Genomic DNA, 25,672 nt, shown 5'->3' on the forward strand with positions numbered 1-25,672 from the left:
GATTCTTGTCCTTATTTACATCGAAAAACCAGTGAAACTAAACATCAATGTCAAGAGAGGGATTCGAACCAGGACTTTCCACGTCAAGGACAGACGTTCAAACCGCTGCACCACTGGTCCGTTCTCGCTTCTGACTTTTTATTTTTGGATTCTTGTCCTTATTTTCATCGAAAAACCAGTGAAACTAAACATCAATGTCAAGAGAGGGATTCGAACCAGGATTTTCCACGTCAAGGGCTGACGTTCAGACCGCTGCACCACTGGTCCATTCTCGCTACCGACTTTTTATTTTTGGATTCTTGTCTTTTTTTTCATCGAAAAACCAGTGAAACTAAACATCCATGTCAAGAGAGGGACTCGAACCAGGATTTCCCACGTCAAGGGCTGACGTTCAGACCGCTGCAACACTGGTCCATTCTCGCTTTCAACTCTTTATTTTTGGATTCTTGACTTTTTTTTCAGTGAAAACCCAGTGAAACTAAACATCAATGTCAAGAGAGGGATTCGAACCAGGATTTTCCACGACAAGGGCTGACGTTCAGACCGCTGCACCACTGGTCCGTTCTCGCTTCTGACTTTTTATTTTTGGATTCTTGTCCTTATTTTCATCGAAAAACCAGTGAAACTAAACATCAATGTCAAGAGAGGGATTCGAACCAGGATTTTCCACGACAAGGGCTGACGTTCAGACCGCTGCACCACTGGTCCATTCTCGCTACCGACTTTTTATTTTTGGATTCTTGTCTTTTTTTTCATCGAAAAACCAGTGAAACTAAACATCCATGTCAAGAGAGGGACTCGAACCAGAATTTACCACGTCAAGGGCTGACGTTCAGACCGCTGCAACACTGGTCCATTCTCGCTTTCAACTCTTTATTTTTGGATTCTTGTCTTTTTTTCATCGAAAAACCAGTGAAACTAAACATCCATGTCAAGAGAGGGACTCGAACCAGAATTTACCACGTCAAGGGCTGACGTTCAGACCGCTGCAACACTGGTCCATTCTCGCTTTCAACTCTTTATTTTTGGATTCTTGTCTTTTTTTTCATCGAAAAACCAGTGAAACTAAACATCCATGTCAAGAGAGGGACTCGAACCAGGATTTCCCACGTCAAGGGCTGACGTTCAGACCGCTGCAACACTGGTCCATTCTCGCTTCTAACTCTTTATTTTTGGATTCTTGTCTTTTTTTTCAGTGAAAACCCAGTGAAACTAAACATCAATGTCAAGAGAGGGATTCGAACCAGGATTTTCCACGACAAGGGCTGACGTTCAGACCGCTGCACCACTGGTCAGTTCTCGCTTCTGACTTTTTATTTTTGGACTCTTGTCTTTTTTTTCATCGAAAAACCAGTGAAACTAAACATCCATGTCAAGAGAGGGACTCGAACCAGAATTTACTACGTCAAGGGCTGACGTTCAGACCGCTGCACCACTGGTCCATTCTCGCTTCTAACTCTTTATTTTTGGATTCTTGTCCTTTTTTTCAGTGAAAACCCAGTGAAACTAAACATCAATGTCAAGAGAGGGATTCGAACCAGGATTTTTCACGTCAAGGGCTGACGTTCAGACCGCTGCACCACTGGTCCGTTCTCGCTTCTGACTTTTTATTTTTGGATTCTTGTCCTTATTTTCATCGAAAAACCAGTGAAACTAAACATCAATGTCAAGAGAGGGATTCGAACCAGGATTTTCCACGTCAAGGGCTGACGTTCAGACCGCTGCACCACTGGTCCATTCTCACTACCGACTTTTTATTTTTGGATTCTTGTCTTTTTTTTCATCGAAAAACCAGTGAAACTAAACATCCATGTCAAGAGAGGGACTCGAACCAGAATTTACCACGTCAAGGGCTGACGTTCAGACCGCTGCAACACTGGTCCATTCTCGCTTTCAACTCTTTATTTTTGTATTCTTGTCTTTTTTTTCATCGAAAAACCAGTGAAACTAAACATCCATGTCAAGAGAGGGACTCGAACCAGAATTTACCACGTTGACAGCTGACGTTCAGACCGCTGCACCACTGGTCCATTCTCGCTTTCAACTCTTTATTTTTGGATTCTTGTCTTTTTTTTCATTGAAAAACCAGTGAAACTAAACATCAATGTCAAGAGAGGGATTCGAACCAGGATTTACCAGGTCAAGGGCTGACGTTCAGACCGCTGCACCACTGGTCCATTCTCACTACCGCCTTTTTATTTTTGGATTCTTGTCTTTTTTTTCATCGAAAAACCAGTGAAACTAAACATCCATGTCAAGAGAGGGACTCGAACCAGAATTTACCACGTCAAGGGCTGACGTTCAGACCGCTGCAACACTGGTCCATTCTCGCTTTCAACTCTTTATTTTTGGATTCTTGTCTTTTTTTTCAGTGAAAACCCAGTGAAACTAAACATCAACGTCAAGAGAGGGATTCGAACCAGGATTTACCAGGTCAAGGGCTGACGTTCAGACTGCTGCACCACTGGTCCGTTCTCGCTTCTGACTTTTTATTTTTGGATTCTTGTCTTTTTTTTCATCGAAAAACCAATGAAACTAAACATCCATGTCAAGAGAGGGACTCGAACCAGAATTTACCACGTTGACGGCTGACGTTCAGACCGCTGCAACACTGGTCCATTCTCGCTTTCAACTCTTTATTTTTGGATTCTTGTCTTTTTTTTCATCGAAAAACCAGTGAAACTAAACATCCATGTCAAGAGAGGGACTCGAACCAGGATTTCCCACGTCAAGGGCTGACGTTCAGACCGCTGCAACACTGGTCCATTCTCGCTTTCAACTCTTTATTTTTGGATTCTTGTCTTTTTTTTCAGTGAAAACCCAGTGAAACTAAACATCAACGTCAAGAGAGGGATTCGAACCAGGATTTTCCACGACAAGGGCTGACGTTCAGACCGCTGCACCACTGGTCCGTTCTCGCTTCTGACTTTTTATTTTTGGATTCTTGTCTTTTTTTTCATCGAAAAACCAATGAAACTAAACATCCATGTCAAGAGAGGGACTCAAACCAGAATTTACCACGTCAAGGGCTGACGTTCAGACCGCTGCACCACTGGTCCATTCTCGCTTCTAACTCTTTATTTTTGGATTCTTGTCTTTTTTTTCATCGAAAAACCAGTGAAACTAAACATCCATGTCAAGAGAGGGACTCGAACCAGAATTTACCACGTTGACGGCTGACGTTCAGACCGCTGCACCACTGGTCCATTCTCGCTTTCAACTCTTTATTTTTGGATTCTTGTCTTTTTTTTCATTGAAAAACCAGTGAAACTAAACATCAATGTCAAGAGAGGGATTCGAACCAGGATTTACCAGGTCAAGGGCTGACGTTCAGACCGCTGCACCACTGGTCCATTCTCACTACCGCCTTTTTATTTTTGGATTCTTGTCTTTTTTTTCATCGAAAAACCAGTGAAACTAAACATCCATGTCAAGAGAGGGACTCGAACCAGAATTTACCACGTCAAGGGCTGACGTTCAGACCGCTGCAACACTGGTCCATTCTCGCTTTCAACTCTTTATTTTTGGATTCTTGTCTTTTTTTTCATCGAAAAACCAGTGAAACTAAACATCCATGTCAAGAGAGGGACTCGAACCAGGATTTCCCACGTCAAGGGCTGACGTTCAGACCGCTGCAACACTGGTCCATTCTCGCTTTCAACTCTTTATTTTTGGATTCTTGTCTTTTTTTTCAGTGAAAACCAGTGAAACTAAACATCAACGTCAAGAGAGGGATTAAACATCAACCAAGAGAGGGATTTTCCACGACAAGGGCTGACAGGATTTTCCACGACAAGGGCTGACGTTCACCGCTGCACCACTGGTCCGTTCTCGCTTCTGACTTTTTATTTTTGGATTCTTGTCTTTTTTTTAATCGAAAAACCAATGAAACTAAACATCCATGTCAAGAGAGGGACTCGAACCAGAATTTACCACGTCAAGGGCTGACGTTCAGACCGCTGCACCACTGGTCCATTCTCGCTTCTAACTCTTTATTTTTGGATTCTTGTCTTTTTTTTCATCGAAAAACCAGTGAAACTAAACATCCATGTCAAGAGAGGGACTCGAACCAGAATTTACCACGTTGACGGCTGACGTTCAGACCGCTGCACCACTGGTCCATTCTCGCTTTCAACTCTTTATTTTTGGATTCTTGTCTTTTTTTTCATTGAAAAACCAGTGAAACTAAACATCAATGTCAAGAGAGGGATTCGAACCAGGATTTACCAGGTCAAGGGCTGACGTTCAGACCGCTGCACCACTGGTCCATTCTCACTTTCAACTCTTTATTTTTGGGTTCTTGTCTTTTTTTTCATTGAAAAACCAGTGAAACTAAACATCAATGTCAAGAGAGGGATTCGAACCAGGATTTACCAGGTCAAGGGCTGACGTTCAGACCGCTGCACCACTGGTCCATTCTCGCTCTCAACTCTTTATTTTTGGATTCTTGTCTTTTTTTTCATTGAAAAACCAGTGAAACTAAACATCAATGTCAAGAGAGGGATTCGAACCAGGATTTACCAGGTCAAGGGCTGACGTTCAGACCGCTGCAACACTGGTCCATTCTCGCTTCTAACTCTTTATTTTTGGATTCTTGTCTTTTTTTTCATTGAAAAACCAGTGAAACTAAACATCCATGTCAAGAGAGGGACTCGAACCAGAATTTACCACGTTGACGGCTGACGTTCAGACCGCTGCAACACTGGTCCATTCTCGCTTTCAACTCTTTATTTTTGGATTCTTGTCTTTTTTTTCAGTGAAAACCCAGTGAAACTAAACATCAATGTCAAGAGAGGGATTCGAACCAGGATTTTCCACGACAAGGGCTGACGTTCAGACCGCTGCACCACTGGTCCGTTCTCGCTTCTGACTTTTTATTTTTGGATTCTTGTCTTTTTTTTCATCGAAAAACCAGTGAAACTAAACATCCATGTCAAGAGAGGGACTCGAACCAGAATTTACCACGTCAAGGGCTGACGTTCAGACCGCTGCACCACTGGTCCATTCTCGCTTCTAACTCTTTATTTTTGGATTCTTGTCTTTTTTTTCATCGAAAAACCAGTGAAACTAAACATCCATGTCAAGAGAGGGACTCGAACCAGAATTTACCACGTTGACGGCTGACGTTCAGACCGCTGCGCCACTGGTCCATTCTCGCTTTCAACTCTTTATTTTTGGATTCTTGTCTTTTTTTTCATTGAAAAACCAGTGAAACTAAACATCAATGTCAAGAGAGGGATTCGAACCAGGATTTACCAGGTCAAGGGCTGACGTTCAGACCGCTGCACCACTGGTCCATTCTCGCTTTCAACTCTTTATTTTTGGATTCTTGTCTTTTTTTTCATTGAAAAACCAGTGAAACTAAACATCAATGTCAAGAGAGGGATTCGAACCAGGATTTACCAGGTCAAGGGCTGACGTTCAGACCGCTGCACCACTGGTCCATTCTCGCTTTCAACTCTTTATTTTTGGATTCTTGTCTTTTTTTTCATTGAAAAACCAGTGAAACTAAACAAATGTCAAGAGAGGGATCGAACCAATACCAGGTCAGGGCTGAGTTCAGACCGCTGCAACACTGGTCCATTTCGCTTCTAACCTTTATTTTTGGATTCTTGTCTTTTTTTTCATGAAAAACCAGTGAAACTAAACATCCATGTCAGGACTCGAACCAGAATTTACCACGTTGACGGCTGACGTTCAGACCGCTGCACCACTGGTCCATTCTCGCTTTCAACTCTTTATTTTTGGATTCTTGTCTTTTTTTTCATTGAAAAACCAGTGAAACTAAACATCAATGTCAAGAGAGGGATTCGAACCAGGATTTACCAGGTCAAGGGCTGACGTTCAGACCGCTGCAACACTGGTCCATTCTCGCTTCTAACTCTTTATTTTTGGATTCTTGTCTTTTTTTCATTGAAAAACCAGTGAAACTAAACATCCATGTCAAGAGAGGGACTCGAACCAGATTCTTGTCTTTTTTTTCATGAAAACCCAGTTACAATGTCAAGAGAGGGATTCGACGGCTGACGTTCCACGACAGACCGCTGCGCCACTGGTGCACCACTGGTCCGTTCTCGCTTCTCTTTATTTTTGGATTCTTGTCTTTTTTTTCATGAAAAACCAGTGAAACTAAACATCATGTCAAGAGAGGGATTCGAACCGATTTACCAGGTCAAGGGCTGACGTTCAGACCGCTGCACCACTGGTCCATTCTCGCTTTCAACTCTTTATTTTTGGATTCTTGTCTTTTTTTTCATTGAAAAACCAGTGAAACTAAACATCAATGTCAAGAGAGGAATTCGAACCAGGATTTACCAGGTCAAGGGCTGACGTTCAGACCGCTGCACCACTGGTCCATTCTCGCTTTCAACTCTTTATTTTTGGATTCTTGTCTTTTTTTTCATTGAAAAACCAGTGAAACTAAACATTTCAAGAGAGGGATTCGAACCAGGATTTACCAGGTCAAGGGCTGACGTTTCAACACTGGTCCATTCTCGCTTCTAACTCTTTATTTTTGGATTCTTGTCTTTTTTTTCATTGAAAAACCAGTGAAACTAAACATGTCAAGAGAGGGATTCGAACCAGGATTTACCCATGTCAAGAGAGGGATTCTTGTCTCATTGAAAAACCGAAACTAAACATCCAACCAGAATTTACCACGTTGACGGCTGACGTTCAGACCGCTGCACCACTGGTCCATTCTCGCTTTCCACTCTTTATTTTTGGATTCTTGTCTTTTTTTTCATTGAAAACCCAGTGAAACTAAACATCAATGTCAAGAGAGGGATTCGAACCAGGATTTACCAGGTCAAGGGCTGACGTTCAGACCGCTGCACCACTGGTCCATTCTCGCTTTCAACTCTTTATTTTTGGATTCTTGTCTTTTTTTTCATTGAAAAACCAGTGAAACTAAACATCAATGTCAAGAGAGGGATTCAAACCAGGATTTACCCGGTCAAGGTCTGACGTTCAGACCGCTGCACCACTGGTCCATTCTCGCTTTCAACTCTTTATTTTTGGATTCTTGTCTTTTTTTTCATTGAAAAACCAGTGAAACTAAACATCAATGTCAAGAGAGGGATTCGAACCAGGATTTACCAGGTCAAGGGCTGACGTTCAGACCGCTGCAACACTGGTCCATTCTCGCTTCTAACTCTTTATTTTTGGATTCTTGTCTTTTTTTTCATTGAAAAACCAGTGAAACTAAACATCCATGTCAAGAGAGGGACTCGAACCAGAATTTACCACGTTGACGGCTGACGTTCAGACCACTGCACCACTGGTCCATTCTCGCTTCTAACTCTTTATTTTTGGATTCTTGTCTTTTTTTTCATTGAAAAACCAGTGAAACTAAACATCCATGTCAAGAGAGGGACTCGAACCAGAATTTACCACGTTGACGGCTGACGTTCAGACCGCTGCACCACTGGTCCATTCTCGCTTCTAACTCTTTATTTTTGGATTCTTGTCCTTATTTTCATCGAAAAACCAGTGAAAGTAAACATCAATGTCAAGAGAGGGACTCGAACCAGGATTTACCAGGTCAAGGGCTGACGTTCAGACCGCTGCACCACTGGTTCTTTTGTTTGCCTAGTTCAATTTTTGCATTTTAGTCCTTTTTTCATTGAAAAACCAGCGAAAATACACAATTTTTCCACCTCAAAAGAGGGACTCAAACCATGATTTCCCACATTAAGGGCTGACGTTCAAACCACTACACCACATACCTTAACTGCTGCTGGGGATTACGCTGGAAGCTTCAAGGAGAGACCACACTCTGTTGGGGAGGGGGATACTCCTGTTATAGAGACCCAGCTGGGATTGAACCAGCAACCTCTAAACCCGTCAGGCAGCGCTCATACCTGTGAGCCACAGATCGCTTGTCTGGTCATGTGAAGGAACTTGTGTTTCACTGTTATCCTGAGATAAAGTTTCCAATAGAGCAGTTAAAGCAAGATTTGAACCGGTGCCTTCATCACAGTCTCGTCCACGTGTTTATCCACTCGCCCATCAACAGCTGGATTTCGGGATACTTTGTCTAATGAGTAGAATTGAAAGTAAGCAATAATGAGATTTGAAATCAGGACACCGTGATTGAAACACAACACTTTATCTCCTGAGCCACTGAGACTGCAGAGGCGATGAATGTTTTGAACCGATTTTATTGAACGTTTTTTTTTTGTTTGTTTGTTTTTTAATAATGATAAATGGTTGTCGTTTTTGTGAATAAATACTCAATTGCAATCCTTGATATTCACTGACATTCCAAGTTTTCCTCTTGTGGTGGTTTTGTGAATTACCTCACTGCAAATCGAGCCTAATGAGCTTAAATGCACTACACTTCTGTAAGAAGGTGAGGGCAGAAAAACATATTTTTCATTGCAACATGAACAGCCAATAAGAACTATTTACACTATCTATGAAGCATCCGGTTTTCTGTTTATAATATATTTGCAAAGCTAAACAGGTTGTGCATTCCTGCAATGATTTTTGTGAATTTCATCAAAACAAATTCTAATGAAATTAAATATATTATACCCTCCTGTGGCTGTTTTCTGAATTACACCAACACAAATCGAGTCTAACGAACATATATGTACTATACTTCTGCAAGAGGGTGTTCTCGCAATATGAACAGCCAATCAGATCTGTTTACACTATCAATGTTCTGAGCTCACTTCAGTTCAAATAAATTGATTTGCAAAAAGTCAAAAGACCTAAAATGCTGTGCGCCCTGCTGTGGCAATTTCCATGAAGTACACTGATGCAAATCAAGTTTAATAAATTTAAATGTGTTTCGCCCTCCTGTGGTGATTTGTGTGAATTACACAATTGCAAAATGAGTCTAATGAACATAAAAAAGTTTCGCCCTCCTGTGGTGACCTTCGTAAATTACACTGCAGCAAATCAAATCTAATGAATTTAAATGTTTCGCCCTCCTATGGTGATTTTTGTGAATTACCCCGCTGCAATTCCAATCTAACAAATTTAAATGTGTTTCACCCTCCTGTGGCAATTTTTGTGAATTACCCCGCTGCAATTCCAATCTAACAAATTTAAATGTGTTTCACCCTCCTGTGGCAATTTTTGTGAATTACCCCGCTGCAATTCAAGTCTAATGAATTTAAATGTGTTTCGCCCTCCTGTGGCAATTTTTGTGAATTACCCCGCTGCAATTCAAGTCTAATGAATTTAAATGTGTTTCGCCCTCCTGTGGCAATTTTTGTGAATTACTCCACTGCAAATTTAGTCTAATGAACATAAAATAGTTTCGCCCTCCTGTGGCAATTTTTGTGAATTACCCCGCTGCAATTCAAGTCTAATGAATTTAAATGTGTTTCACCCTCCTGTGGCAATTTTTGTGAATTACACCACTGCAATTCAAGTCTAATGAATTTAAATGTGTTTCTCCCTCCTGTGGTGATTTTTGTGAATTACACCACTGCAATTCAAGTTTAATAAATTTAAATGTGTTTCGCCCTCCTGTGGTGATTTGTGTGAATTACACAATTGCAAAATGAGTCTAATGAACATAAAAAAGTTTCGCCCTCCTGTGGTGACCTTCGTAAATTACACTGCAGCAAATCAAATCTAATGAATTTAAATGTTTCGCCCTCCTATGGTGATTTTTGTGAATTACCCCGCTGCAATTCCAATCTAACAAATTTAAATGTGTTTCACCCTCCTGTGGCAATTTTTGTGAATTACCCCGCTGCAATTCCAATCTAACAAATTTAAATGTGTTTCACCCTCCTGTGGTGATTTTTGTGAATTACTCCACTGCAAATTTAGTCTAATGAACATAAAATAGTTTCGCCCTCCTGTGGTGATTTTTGTAAATTACAGCGCTGCAATTCAAGTCTAATGAATTTAAATGTGTTTCGCCCTCCTGTGGCGATTTTTGTGAATTACACCACTGCAAATTTAGTCTAATGAACATAAAATAGTTTCGCCCTCCTGTGGTGATTTTTGTAAATAACAGCGCTGCAATTCAAGTCTAATGAATTTAAATGTGTTTCGCCCTCCTGTGGCAATTTTTGTGAATTACACCACTGCAAATTTAGTCTAATGAACATAAAATAGTTTCGCCCTCCTGTGGTGATTTTTGTAAATAACAGCGCTGCAATTCAAGTCTAATGAATTTAAATGTGTTTCGCCCTCCTGTGGCGATTTTTGTGAATTACTCCACTGCAAATTTAGTCTAATGAACATAAAATAGTTTCGCCCTCCTGTGGCAATTTTTGTGAATTACACCACTGCAATTCAAGTCTAATGAATTTAAATGTGTTTCTCCCTCCTGTGGTGATTTTTGTGAATTACTCCACTGCAAATTTAGTCTAATGAACATAAAATAGTTTCGCCCTCCTGTGGTGATTTTTGTAAATAACAGCGCTGCAATTCAAGTCTAATGAATTTAAATGTGTTTCGCCCTCCTGTGGCGATTTTTGTGAATTACTCCACTGCAAATTTAGTCTAATGAACATAAAATAGTTTCGCCCTCCTGTGGCAATTTTTGTGAATTACCCCGCTGCAATTCAAGTCTAATGAATTTAAATGTGTTTCACCCTCCTGTGGCAATTTTTGTGAATTACCCCGCTGCAATTCAAGTCTAATGAATTTAAATGTGTTTCTCCCTCCTGTGGTGATTTTTGTGAATTACTCCACTGCAAATTTAGTCTAATGAACATAAAATAGTTTCGCCCTCCTGTGGCAATTTTTGTGAATTACACCACTGCAATTTGAATCTAACAAATTTAAATGTGTTTCTCCCTCCTGTGGCGATTTTTGTGAATTACTCCACTGCAAATTTAGTCTAATGAACATAAAATAGTTTCGCCCTCCTGTGGCAATTTTTGTGAATTACCCCGCTGCAATTCAAGTCTAATGAATTTAAATGTGTTTCGCCCTCCTGTGGTGATTTTTGTGAATTACACCACTGCAAATTGAGTCTAATGAACATAAAAGATTTTCGCCCTCCTGTGGTGATTTTTGTGAATTACACCACTGCAAATTGAGTCTAATGAACATAAAAGATTTTCACCCTCCTGTGGTGATTTTTGTGAATTACACCACTGCAAATTGAGTCTAATGAACATAAAAGATTTTCGCCCTCCTGTGGTGATTTTTGTGAATTACACCACTGCAATTCAAGTCTAATAAATTTAAATGTTTCGCCCTCCTGTGGCGATTTTTGTGAATTACACCTCTGCAATTTGAATCTAACAAATTTAAATGTGTTTCGCTCTCCTGTGGTGATTTTTGTGAATTACACCACTGCAAATTGAGTCTAATGAACATAAAAGATTTTCGCCCTCCTGTGGTGATTTTTGTGAATTACACCACTGCAAATTGAGTCTAATGAACATAAAAGATTTTCGCCCTCCTGTGGTGATTTTTGTGAATTACACCACTGCAAATTGAGTCTAATGAACATAAAAGATTTTCGCCCTCCTGTGGTGATTTTTGTGAATTACACCACTGCAAATTGAGTCTAATGAACATAAAAGATTTTCGCCCTCCTGTGGTGATTTTTGTGAATTACACCACTGCAAATTGAGTCTAATGAACATAAAAGATTTTCACCCTCCTGTGGTGATTTTTGTGAATTACACCACTGCAAATTGAGTCTAATGAACATAAAAGATTTTCGCTCTCCTGTGGTGATTTTTGTGAATTACTCCACTGCAAATTGAGTCTAATGAACACAAAACAGTTTCGCCCTCCTGTGGTGATTTTCGTGAATTACTCCGCTGCAATTCAAGTCTAATGAACATAAAAGATTTTCACCTTCCTGTGGTGATTTTTGTAAATTACACCTCTGCTATTCCAATCTAACAAATTTAAATGTGTTTTGCCCTCCTGTGGTGATTTTTGTGAATTACAGCGCTGCAATTCAAGTCTAATGAATTTAAATGTGTTTCGCCCTCCTGTGGCGATTTTTGTGAATTACACCTCTGCAATTTGAATCTAACAAATTTAAATGTGTTTCTCCCTCCTGTGGTGATTTTTGTGAATTACACCACTGCAAATTGAGTCTAATGAACATAAAAGATTTTCGCCCTCCTGTGGTGATTTTTGTGAATTACACCACTGCAATTCAAGTCTAATGAATTTAAATGTGTTTCTCCCTCCTGTGGTGATTTTTGTGAATTACACCACTGCAATTCAAGTTTAATAAATTTAAATGTGTTTCGCCCTCCTGTGGTGATTTGTGTGAATTACACAATTGCAAAATGAGTCTAATGAACATAAAAAAGTTTCGCCCTCCTGTGGTGACCTTCGTAAATTACACTGCAGCAAATCAAATCTAATGAATTTAAATGTTTCGCCCTCCTATGGTGATTTTTGTGAATTACCCCGCTGCAATTCCAATCTAACAAATTTAAATGTGTTTCACCCTCCTGTGGCAATTTTTGTGAATTACCCCGCTGCAATTCCAATCTAACAAATTTAAATGTGTTTCACCCTCCTGTGGTGATTTTTGTGAATTACTCCACTGCAAATTTAGTCTAATGAACATAAAATAGTTTCGCCCTCCTGTGGTGATTTTTGTAAATTACAGCGCTGCAATTCAAGTCTAATGAATTTAAATGTGTTTCGCCCTCCTGTGGCGATTTTTGTGAATTACACCACTGCAAATTTAGTCTAATGAACATAAAATAGTTTCGCCCTCCTGTGGTGATTTTTGTAAATAACAGCGCTGCAATTCAAGTCTAATGAATTTAAATGTGTTTCGCCCTCCTGTGGCAATTTTTGTGAATTACACCACTGCAAATTTAGTCTAATGAACATAAAATAGTTTCGCCCTCCTGTGGTGATTTTTGTAAATAACAGCGCTGCAATTCAAGTCTAATGAATTTAAATGTGTTTCGCCCTCCTGTGGCGATTTTTGTGAATTACTCCACTGCAAATTTAGTCTAATGAACATAAAATAGTTTCGCCCTCCTGTGGCAATTTTTGTGAATTACACCACTGCAATTCAAGTCTAATGAATTTAAATGTGTTTCTCCCTCCTGTGGTGATTTTTGTGAATTACTCCACTGCAAATTTAGTCTAATGAACATAAAATAGTTTCGCCCTCCTGTGGTGATTTTTGTAAATAACAGCGCTGCAATTCAAGTCTAATGAATTTAAATGTGTTTCGCCCTCCTGTGGCGATTTTTGTGAATTACTCCACTGCAAATTTAGTCTAATGAACATAAAATAGTTTCGCCCTCCTGTGGCAATTTTTGTGAATTACCCCGCTGCAATTCAAGTCTAATGAATTTAAATGTGTTTCACCCTCCTGTGGCAATTTTTGTGAATTACCCCGCTGCAATTCAAGTCTAATGAATTTAAATGTGTTTCTCCCTCCTGTGGTGATTTTTGTGAATTACTCCACTGCAAATTTAGTCTAATGAACATAAAATAGTTTCGCCCTCCTGTGGCAATTTTTGTGAATTACACCACTGCAATTTGAATCTAACAAATTTAAATGTGTTTCTCCCTCCTGTGGCGATTTTTGTGAATTACTCCACTGCAAATTTAGTCTAATGAACATAAAATAGTTTCGCCCTCCTGTGGCAATTTTTGTGAATTACCCCGCTGCAATTCAAGTCTAATGAATTTAAATGTGTTTCGCCCTCCTGTGGTGATTTTTGTGAATTACACCACTGCAAATTGAGTCTAATGAACATAAAAGATTTTCGCCCTCCTGTGGTGATTTTTGTGAATTACACCACTGCAAATTGAGTCTAATGAACATAAAAGATTTTCACCCTCCTGTGGTGATTTTTGTGAATTACACCACTGCAAATTGAGTCTAATGAACATAAAAGATTTTCGCCCTCCTGTGGTGATTTTTGTGAATTACACCACTGCAATTCAAGTCTAATAAATTTAAATGTTTCGCCCTCCTGTGGCGATTTTTGTGAATTACACCTCTGCAATTTGAATCTAACAAATTTAAATGTGTTTCGCTCTCCTGTGGTGATTTTTGTGAATTACACCACTGCAAATTGAGTCTAATGAACATAAAAGATTTTCGCCCTCCTGTGGTGATTTTTGTGAATTACACCACTGCAAATTGAGTCTAATGAACATAAAAGATTTTCGCCCTCCTGTGGTGATTTTTGTGAATTACACCACTGCAAATTGAGTCTAATGAACATAAAAGATTTTCGCCCTCCTGTGGTGATTTTTGTGAATTACACCACTGCAAATTGAGTCTAATGAACATAAAAGATTTTCGCCCTCCTGTGGTGATTTTTGTGAATTACACCACTGCAAATTGAGTCTAATGAACATAAAAGATTTTCACCCTCCTGTGGTGATTTTTGTGAATTACACCACTGCAAATTGAGTCTAATGAACATAAAAGATTTTCGCTCTCCTGTGGTGATTTTTGTGAATTACTCCACTGCAAATTGAGTCTAATGAACACAAAACAGTTTCGCCCTCCTGTGGTGATTTTCGTGAATTACTCCGCTGCAATTCAAGTCTAATGAACATAAAAGATTTTCACCTTCCTGTGGTGATTTTTGTAAATTACACCTCTGCTATTCCAATCTAACAAATTTAAATGTGTTTTGCCCTCCTGTGGTGATTTTTGTGAATTACAGCGCTGCAATTCAAGTCTAATGAATTTAAATGTGTTTCGCCCTCCTGTGGCGATTTTTGTGAATTACACCTCTGCAATTTGAATCTAACAAATTTAAATGTGTTTCTCCCTCCTGTGGTGATTTTTGTGAATTACACCACTGCAAATTGAGTCTAATGAACATAAAAGATTTTCGCCCTCCTGTGGTGATTTTTGTGAATTACACCACTGCAATTCAAGTCTAATAAATGTAAATGTTTCGCCCTCCTGTGGCGATTTTTGTGAATTACACCACTGCAAATTGAGTCTAATGAACATAAAAGATTTTCGCCCTCCTGTGGTGATTTTTGTGAATTACACCTCTTCAATTCCAATCTAACAAATTTAAATGTGTTTCGCCCTCCTGTGGTGATTTTTGTGAATTACTCCACTGCAAATTGAGTCTAATGAACATAAAATAGTTTCGCCCTCCTGTGGTGATTTTCGTGAATTACTTCGCTGCAATTCAAGTCTAATAAATGTAAAAGATTTTCACCCTCCTGTGGTGATTTTTTTGTGAGTTTAATCGAGTTTAATGAATGTAAATGTTTCACTCTCAAGTGGTGATTTTTGTGAATTACACATATATAAATTGAGTCTAATGAACTTAAATGTTTATCGCCCTCCTGTGGTAATTTTTATGAATTACAGCACTGCAAATCGGGGGTAATGATCGTATTGCATCAGATGGAAATATAACTTTCAGAACAAGTTCACTAATAATCATAATCTCTTGAAAGACAAAATAAATGAATTATCAGATTAATTATCACACATCACACAAAAATTCACAAAAGATTTTATTCACAGAGAAATTTTTATTAGGCATGATTTCCCCTTGCATGATTGTGTTCTGTTTGCCCATTTCTGTGTAGGAATATAGTATTTGCTATGAACAATAGAGTTTACAAACATTTTTTATCGTTTAAAAACATTTTATTCGGTTCGCTGCGTATTCATTTTCGTCTGTTTTTTCCCCATGGCATGATTGACAAGACCTCGTGCGCGCGCAAAGTGCGCGCTTTAATGACGTCACTCGAGTGAGACAGCAGTGCTGTGGTTTTCCGCAGTTAGTTTAGTTTTCCTTAATTGTGTCGTTCGTCTAAAGTTCCCCTGAAGATTTTCTTTATACATAGGTGAGATGCAAACACGTCGTCTTTCTGCTTCTGTGGGTGGTGTCATATTTTCTGTTTATCTGCTGTCGAGTTTTGAGTCTCGACTCTCTGTATGTTCATTTCCTGTTCGAATAGAGATCGTATATTATATATATATGCATTAAATATGCCCACTTAAGCATTTTAACGACATTTATATGATTATATAATCTGCACCGCGGTCTAATAACTGCACTAAACCGATAGAGTATTAATATTATTATGCATTATGTTCTGTGTGCATGTTAAAATGATTTGTGTGTTAAAAACATGAGGCATATATGCTTTCTGATGGTGAACACAGTGTCAAAGTGTGTAGCTGGAAGAGGTGGGAAGAATGTCATTGAACAAGACCTTTGATCCGAGCATAATACCATAAGTAGATTAACTGAGATTAATAACAGCCTTGATTAGTAAGGAATTATGCATTTGTTTTTTCAGTTGTTGATAATCTGATACAGCATTTTATAAACTTCTTTATTACATTTTAGGTCACACAGCTGAAACAAAATGACGTTGCAGTGGACTGCGGTTGCTTCTTTCCTGTATTTGGAAATTGTTGTTCTTATCATCTTCTGTCTCCCTTTCATCTCTCCACAAAGGTAAAATGTCCTTCTAATCCAATTGCATGTTCACCGTTGTCCACTTGCTCTTACTGACATCCATGTTTGCAGATGGCAGAGTATTTTCAAATGGAGCATCTGGAACCGTCTTTCCCAGTTCTGGAACAAGGGCTTTCTCACCATGATCATAATCCTCATTGTTCTCTTTCTTGGTATGTCATGTTGTGTTTTTATTACCATGTCTTAAAGTGATTAGAAATGACCCAAGTTAACCCAGCTGTGCTGTAACCCGCTGCAGACGCCCTGCGGGAGGTGAGGAAGTACTCGAACGCTGACCAAGCCAAAGACGCCAAACTGCAACCCCACATGTTTGACCACATGCACATGAAGCTCTTCCGAGCCCAGAGGAACCTCTACATCTCTGGCTTCTCGCTCTTCCTGTGGCTGTACGCATTGATTTACATGTATGACATCGACCGTTTGCAGTTTGTCTTGTGATATTGAACTTATATTGGTGTCGTTTTCTCATAGTGTCATGAGGAGAGTCATCACTCTGATCAACCAGTTGGCCGTGGCCATCGGCACCAGTGTCGCTCTGCAGACTCAAGCTGAAAGCGCCAACAAAGCTGCCAAGAAATACATGGAGGACAATGAGATGCTCAAACAGGTTAAAAGCCTCTTTCTAATGTGGTGTTCCCGTTCTGATTATGCTATATTATCACCAAACAGTGGATTCAATCTTTTTGTCAACTTGTTTTCTTTCCGTTACACAGGTTTTGTATTTCTTTTTAGAACTGATTGAACGTATGCACCTCAGGCCCTTTTTGCACCTGGTGTTAAAGGATTAGTTCACTTTCAAATAAAATTTTCCTGATAATTTACTCCAAGATGTTCATGTCTGCCTTTCTTCAGTCGAAAAGAAATTAAGGTTTTTGATGAAAACATTCCAGGATTATTCTCCTTATAGTGGACTTCAATGGGCACCAAACAGCTGAAGGTCAAAATTACAGTTTCAGTGCAGCTTCAAAGGGCTTTAAACGATACAAGACGAGGAATAAGGGTCTTATCTAGCGAAACGATCTGTCATTTTTGAAAAAAATGTAAATGTATATGCTTTATATAAACAAATGTTCGCCTTCCAAGTGGTTCCACCAAAACCGCATTTTCGTATTGTTTAAAGCCCTTTGAAGCTGCACTGAAACTGTAATTTTGACTGTAATTTTGTAATTTTAACCGTTTGGTGCCCATTGAAGTCCACTATAAGGTGAAAAATCCTGGAATGTTTTCATCAAAAACCTTAATTTCTTTTCGACTGAAAAAAGAAAGACATGAACATCTTGGAGTAAATTATCAGGAATTTTATTTGAAAGTGAACTAATCCTTTAAGAAGCGTTTTGGTCGATTGGAAGTGGACGACACTGAATGTTTTTAAAACGTTTTGAGCTTGTCCAATTTCGACCACTTTGGCCCTGGTATTAAGATGGGTTTTGGTCGATTGTAGTTTGGTCGACATTGTGCTTGGTGCGTTTTTTGTCTTCAAACTATACTCTTTAGCAGACAATTTTATATCTGGCTAGCATGCTTCCCGTAATGTTTACGCATTAGGTCAGTAGGTGGACTGTTTGAACGCATTCGAACACATGAGTGTTTACATTGCGAAAGCAATCCGGTCGAATGCGTTTTCGACTACCTCTGGAAGTGGTCAAAAGTGGACAAAATGTTTTAGACCCTGTTTACACCTGTATTTAGTGTTGTTCAGTTGTAGTCCGATTGACCAAAACGCTTCTTAATACCAGGTGTAAACAGGGCCTTCCAGAGGCCTGAATGTGTGTTTAAACAGCCATAAAATACCACCTACTCACCTAATAGGGGTGCAACAGTTCAGATTACTCACGGTTCGGTTTGTATCACGGTTTCGGTACGGTTCGGTATGTGCTATGTTCAGGTAAAAAAAATCCTACTGTCAAATAAAAATAAAATAAGATCAAATATTCAACCAGCACAACTAAATACAGTAAAGCAAAGATACAAATAAAAGCTTTTCAGGTTTTTCATGTATCCAGTTTTAAGGTACAGAAATGTTTAAAGTAGCTAATAAAATGCAAAATGACATTACTTAATTTATACAGTGAAGATTATATGCAAAGGTCAATCATTATTAATTATTAAGTTACTATTCAGTTATGAGCAATGAGTGTTTTCCCTGTCTTTTGTTGTTTGATTAACATTAAAAACACATTCAGACAGCAGGAATGCAAGGGCTGCTGTCTCTTTAAGACATAATACACTGATATTGAACACATGCGTTCTTTCTCAAGCGTATAAGTTCACTTAAGACATAACTGACTATGCTTGCTAGGATAGAATTTTGACAGAATTTTGTGTGAATTTGTCCGTTCAAGCACAAGACTTGAAGGAGACCTCAGTATTTGCGCGCTGTTTACGCGCTTCCGCGTGTGTGCTTCGGATGAGTGCACAAATCTTCTCACAGCGCGCATAAGTTCTCTTTCGCGACTTGCACTTGAATGTTTAAATTGGCAAGGCTTAAATAAGTTTAGTTTAAAGGGTTAGTTCACCCAAAAATGAAAATTCTGTCATTTATTACTCACCCTCATGCCGTTCCACACCCGTAAGACCTTCGTTCATCTTCAGAACACAAATTAAGATATTTTTGATGAAATCCGATGGCTCCGTGAGGCCTGAGCAATGACACTTCTTCTCTCAAGATCCATAAAGGTACTAAAAACATATTTAAATCAGTTCATGTGAGTACAGTGGTTCAATATTAATATTATAAAGTGACGAGAATATTTTTGGAGCGCCAAAAAAACAAAATAACGACTTATATAGTGATGGCCGATTTCAAAAGGCTGCTTCATGAAGCATCGGAGCACAAATGAATCAGTGTGTCGAATCATGATTCAGATCGCATGTCAAACTGCCAACGGCTGAAATCACGTGACTTTGGCGCTCCGAACAGCAGATTCGACACGCTGATTTATCTGTGCTCTGATGCTTCCTGTTTTGAAATCGGCCATCACTAAATAAGTCGTTATTTAGTTTATTTGGTGCTCCAAAAATATTCTCGTTGCTTTATAATATTAATATTGAGCCACTGTACTCACATGAGCTGATTTAAATATGTTTTTAGTACCTTTATGGATCTTGAGAGAGGAAATGTCATTGCTGGCTATGGAGTCCTCACTGAGCCATCGGATTTCAACTAAAATATCTTAATTTGTGTTCTGAAGATTAACGAAGGTCTTACGGGTGTGGAACGGCATGAGGGTGAGTAATAAATGACAGAATTTTCATTTTTAGGTGAACTAACCCTTTAAATGCAGATAGCAACATGTGCTGTTCAGGTCTCACCTGCGCTCGCGCTCTACCAACACCCTGGTGAAGTCGGGGTAAATGACCGCTCATATAGAGCATGCGGCACTCGCTTTGAACAAAGTTTAAGGGAAGCCTGAATGCCTATCCATGGACAGAAATATATATTAGCCTAACTCTGTCTGTCTGTTTTATTAATTATCTACAAACCATATTATAGATGCATATGCGTCGTCAGATATGAACCGCGGTGCAAGTGCGTGCCGAACCGAGTGTGCAGAATGGTACGATTCAAATTTTTTTTTTTTTATTATTATTATTATTACCAAGAACCGTTTCACCCCTATCATCTAATGTGTAAACATTATAGGAAGCGTGCTAGCCAGACGGGATTAAACATGGTCGGCTGACGACCCAAGTTTGGTTTGAAGATGAAAAATGTACCAAACACAATGTTCTCTCACCATTCCTGATTTCTAACACACACTCACAGCGTTCAGCCGCTCTTGTGGCTGTCGGAGCAGAAATTAAAGCTGCTGCTCTTCTTATGTTTTTACGTCATCTCCTTTCACGTTCATACATTTTCCTAGTGCTGGGACAATAAATCGTTGCATCACAAGTCGAGAAATGATTATGGATCAATTTAGAGATTTTCTGAATCCAGTGCTTCCCACACATAGACTTTACTTGGGCGGGCTGCCCACGTATAATAACGGCCGCCCAAGTATATTTGGAGACACATTTTTGCTTTTATTATTTTTATCCTCTTATACTTTTATATCCGCGCAAGATAATGAAACCATCCGCGATCAATTAACTAGTTGTTTCATACCTGCTCGTTATGTGTGCGTCAGAACTGTTTACTCCCGCTGACATTCCCACAGGCGCTGCATGTTGCAAAGTCACTAGGCTGCGCTGTTGCGCTTTCTACAAGCTCGCGCAACAGCGCTTCAGACTGCTTCAAAGTGATTCTCAATCAATGAAAAGCGCAGAATTATGCCAAGCGATTGATAATGAACTCAAGTTGATGAATTATTACAAAGTCTACTTCATGGCTTTTATATCAAATGTTTTAGACAATTGTAAGAATCTGAAGGATCAGCCTGCAATAGTACAGACATTTCAAAATAAGAGTCCCGGTGTATTTCAGGCTTGTTTATAATTAAAAGTCAGACGGTAAGTTTTTTTTTTCTTTTTCTTTTGGGCATTATTGGTATTTTGGTTACACAATAAATTGTATTTAATTTGATTTCCATTTAATTGATAGTAAATTATTGTAGTCTCCTCCACAGGAAGAAAAGACTAAGAACATTATTTGACACATATTATTCATTTTATAAATTTTACTAGTAAAATCTGTGTCCCATTCACTGAGAGCGACACTATATGACAGCAAGGAGAACACAGGAAAAGGTGAACCATTTAAATGCTGTAATTTTGCATAATTTACAATGCATAATAATGCATAACATTAGTATGTAATTAAATGTAATATGCTATGTAATTAAAATTAATTTCAATAAATAAAAATACTGTTAAAAATCACACATTATTTGTTTGTCACATGTAGTAGACCATTTTTGTGCCGTGGGTAATAGGAGGATTTTCCGCCCGGCTACCACCGCAAGTATATTTCAAACCTGTGGGAAGCACTGGAATCCATTGCGATTCTCTCTCGAATCGATTCTGATCTTAGTTTTCAACAGCAGATGGCACTGCATGCTTTAGAAACAGCCATACTCTGCTTGATTCCAGTTCCTTTACACACACCACTTAAAACTAAAATAAATCAAGCTCAAAAATTTTGAAGCGAATTATAATTAATCTCACGTCATAAAAGCATTCTGAAGTGCAAGTACATAGCTGAACGCACACGTGCTTTTCTTCGTGAGTATTTGAGCGTATGTTTAAAAACTAGCCTAGAGCGCCAGAGCGCAGAATCAATTCAGGGGAGAATCGCAATGCATTCAGAAAATATCAGAATCAATCCAGAATCGTGATGCATCGATTTATTGTCCCAGCCCTAATTTACTCGCCCATAGACCCTCCACTCGAAGAAAGTGGATGAAAGTGAAAAGAGAAAGATTAAAACACCCGGTGTAAACGGGAATGTGTCTGCCCCGTCAACTTGTGCTCAGATTGATCAAACACAGCATAATGAGATTAATAAGCAATTTTTTGTAGGCCGGTCATTTTTGACTGAGAACACTACAAGTGTAATAAAGTGGGAACAAATCCCCAGAAAAGCACAAAAATTATTTTAAATTCTTTGGGAAGTTCTTATACATGAGCAAAGTCAGTATGTTATAGTCCAATTAACGTTTTCAGGAAAAAGAAAATCCTCTCCAGGTCAAAATGACCTGAACACAACATAAGGGTTAAATGTTAATGCATGAATCTCATGAAACCTGCACCACATTTCAGCCTAAAATCAGCAGACAGACATAAGAAATAATATTTTCAATGAAGAATCTGAAAGCAATGCAAACAAGTTTTTTTCCTTTGATTTTGGGGTAAATTATATGGCTTAGACATCTGCTTTTAGAAGCAGTCCCTCACTGTGTTTATTCACAGCTCATGGAATTAAATGAATGTGTGTGGCGTTTGGGTCTTGAGGAATCCTTCTGAAAGACCCTTGAGTAACAGAAGGGCAAACCGTTGTTATCCTCAGGCACTTACGGATCCTAAAGGAGAAGGAGGGAAGAAACAAGATACAGAAGAGAACAAACTCCTGAAGAAAGAGGTGCAGAGACTGACAGAGGAGCTGAAGAGCAGCACAGATGGTGAGCACAAGCCTTACACACACTCAACATGGATCCTAGATAATGATTACAATCAAACAAATGATCTGGAATACAGCAGCTCTATCAGTTACAGCTGTTTGCTTTTCTGTAGCTCTGAAAAAGTCCAAGTCGGATTTAGATGCCATGAAGAAACAAACTGAAGGACTAACCAAAGAATACGACCGTCTCCTTCAAGAGCACCAGGAGATTCAGGTAAGATCACAAACGAAAGATCATGTGCTCTATTCGAATACCCACATGATCTTATTTTATTAATGACACAGATGGTGATCAAAATAGAGCAAACCACCTTTTGAAGCTAACTTGGTGCTTCAAATAACGGTTGTATTAATTCGTCACTAGGTGGCGACGAGTGACTGTTAAAAAATGTGTTTGTCATTGAATCATTCATTCAAAAGATTCGTTCAAAACACTGATTCATCCAGTAATGAAACAAGTATATAATGAGTTATTGAATACATTCAAAACCATTTTTTAAATAATCCATTCATATTAATTAAACATTTTTCCAGCAATTAATATTTTGTCATAACCTCTAGTAATTTATCTTGTTTATTTGTATATTCAGAATCGTGATCTCCATTTTGGGAAAAAAATAAAAATAAAAATTGCGATTCGCATTTTATCCAGAATCGTGCAGCTCTAATATTCGGTAGCGCTTTATATTACAGGGTCGTTGATACATATGTTAGATGTATTTACTGTAGTAATATCAGTAAATTATGAATAATTACATGCAACTAATCCTATTCCTAACCCTATATAAAAGTATATGTTGTTAATTATTATTATTTAATATTGTTAATTAATATTACCTAAATGTATAAATACATTGTAACTAGAACCTTAAAATAAAGTGTAACCAAATATTCATTACTTGAAATAAACATGAACTGTAATAAATTTTATTTTCTCCTTTTCATTTAGTTGAACTTCAGCAAAGTTCTAGAAGTACCAAAATACCAAAAAATAAAAACTATATAGGTATAAAAAAATGACAAAAATTGCAAAAAAAAATTACGTTTAAAATAAAAACAGAAAATATAAAAATAAAATCATATTCAAAATGATACTTTGCAAAGTAGTATTGACATATTTTAAATCTATATTGTTTTGCATGTTTTAAACAATAATACTGTATGAATATTATCAAAATATAATAAACAGTAGATGAATAACGGTTTAGTAATTCATAAAATCAGACAAATACTGATAACTTATATAAATGACAGCATCGATACTAATCACCAAAATAGTGTGCATTTAGTTATTTGTTACGGATAAAGAGTAGTGCTAAGGATTATGACATGACCAACTTGTTTACAACTTTGTCTCTTTTCTAGAATCAGCTGGACAGCGGAGACAAAAAAGATGACTAGGCAAGTGGACACAATGGAAACCTGTACGATAATCATAATTATGATGAGCTCCTCCCACATACACTCACCTGGTAGCATGACATGAAAACTGTTCTCCGTTCTGAATCACTCATGATGATGACATCACATCCTGTCAGGTTACGTGCTCACCACACATTTGTAGCGGTTTGGCTTTGATATACATCCCTATTCTTTTGATGTTCTGGCTGATGCGGGGCAGTGCCGTTTATTTTAAATCATCTCCAAATAACTGTATCTGCACACATTTTATTGATGTGTTTACAGAAAACTGTAAATAAGCCATATTAGACTGATGCTTGCATGTTGCATTGGTTTACCTCATGTTGCTTTCATTCTGCGTTCTGCTCGATTCTCTTGAAAGTGCATATTGAACCAGACTGTCACGCAACATCCAGAAGCTTCACACAAAGTCATAGTAGCTGTAATATTAGTACTTTTCACAGCAATATCTCCATTCATATTTACCAAAAACAAGTCCATTGACACAATCCATCAGATTGCAAATGGAAGCGTGTCTAAGATCACATACATTACAGGCTGCGTTAGTCATTTAAATCAACTTTAATTAAGAAGAATAAAACCGTATACACATAAACAACAGATAATAATAATAAGTAAACACGTCACAGTGAGACCATTTCCGGGCCGAGCAAACAGTCTGTTAGTGAGCGGTTAGTGTATTTGGAGAGGTAGGTCAATTACACCTGAGTTCAATTACTGTTAGTTGTTAAACGAACGCAGACACCAGATATGAAAATTTCGCAGTCCAATAGAGATATCGATAATTTCTCAATTTTGAGTCCGTTTGAGGTAGCTCTGTTTCTGTGCTGTTGAGAATTAAATCTTATAAAACATGTCCAGGCTACATTTCACCCCAAAATCGAAGGAAAGAAACTATATATATTGTGGAGCGAAAATTAAACCATTTTTGTTGTTTTTTTTAATATCTCAATTTAAAGGATTAGTTCACTTCAGAATTAAAATTTCCTGATAATTTACTCACCCCCATGTCATCCAAGATGTTTATGTCTTTCCTTCTTCAGCTGAAAAGAAATTAAGGTTTTTGAGGAAAACATTCAACGATTTTTCCAACAGGTTGAAGGTCCAAATGTCAGTTTCAGTGCAGCTTCAAAGAGCTCTACACGATCCCAGACGAGGAATAAGAGTCTTATCTAGCGAAATGATCCTTCATTTTCTAAAAAAAAATAAAAATTATATACTTTTTATCCACAAATGCTCATCTTGCACTGCTCTGCAATGAGCCACGCATTACGTAATCACGTTGCAAAGGTCACGCGTGATGTAGGCGGAAGTACTGCAGTAGGGCGAAAAAGTCCATTTCATGTTTTACCTTTTTTTGTAAAGGGCGTTTGACTTGGTCTTTGCACATTTGCTTTGTAAACACTGGATCGGTACTTCCACCTACGTCATGCGTGACCTTTCCAACATGATTACGTAATGTGTGGCGCATTGCAGAGCAGTGCAAGATGAGCATTTGTGGTTAAAAAGTATATAAGTTGGTATTTTTTAGACAATAACTGATCACTTTGCTAAATAAGACTCTTATTCCTCGTCTGGGATCGTGTAGAGGTCTTTGAAGCTGCACTGAAACTGACATTTGGACCTTCATCCTGTTGGTAACCATTGGTAAATAGTCCACTATATGGAGAAAAATCCTGGAATGTTTTCCTCAAAAACCTTAATTTCTTTTCGACTGAAGAAAGAAAGACATGAACATCTTAGATGACATGGCGGTGAGTAAATTATCAGGAAATTTCAATTCTGAAGTGAACTAATCCTT

The 25,672-nt window shown here is 38.4% G+C and overlaps 1 protein-coding gene across 1 annotated transcript in view; it reads left to right on the forward strand.

The window, feature by feature from the left end:
- The window catches only part of LOC125244670 (B-cell receptor-associated protein 29-like), a 35,285-nt gene extending 10,949 nt beyond the window's left edge, over positions 1–24,336 (forward strand). Inside the window, 7 exon segments of the mRNA XM_048154820.1 lie at positions 16,272–16,373; positions 16,446–16,546; positions 16,633–16,780; positions 16,866–17,001; positions 22,339–22,450; positions 22,563–22,663; positions 23,815–24,336. Coding sequence (XP_048010777.1) covers positions 16,272–16,373; positions 16,446–16,546; positions 16,633–16,780; positions 16,866–17,001; positions 22,339–22,450; positions 22,563–22,663; positions 23,815–23,850 — 736 coding nt within the window. The 3' untranslated portion in view covers positions 23,851–24,336.
- Positions 24,337–25,672: the final 1,336 nt, after the last annotated feature.

The sequence above is a fragment of the Megalobrama amblycephala genome, linkage group LG14, assembly GCF_018812025.1.
Source record: "Megalobrama amblycephala isolate DHTTF-2021 linkage group LG14, ASM1881202v1, whole genome shotgun sequence".
In the NCBI taxonomy this organism is placed as follows: domain Eukaryota; kingdom Metazoa; phylum Chordata; class Actinopteri; order Cypriniformes; family Xenocyprididae; genus Megalobrama; species Megalobrama amblycephala.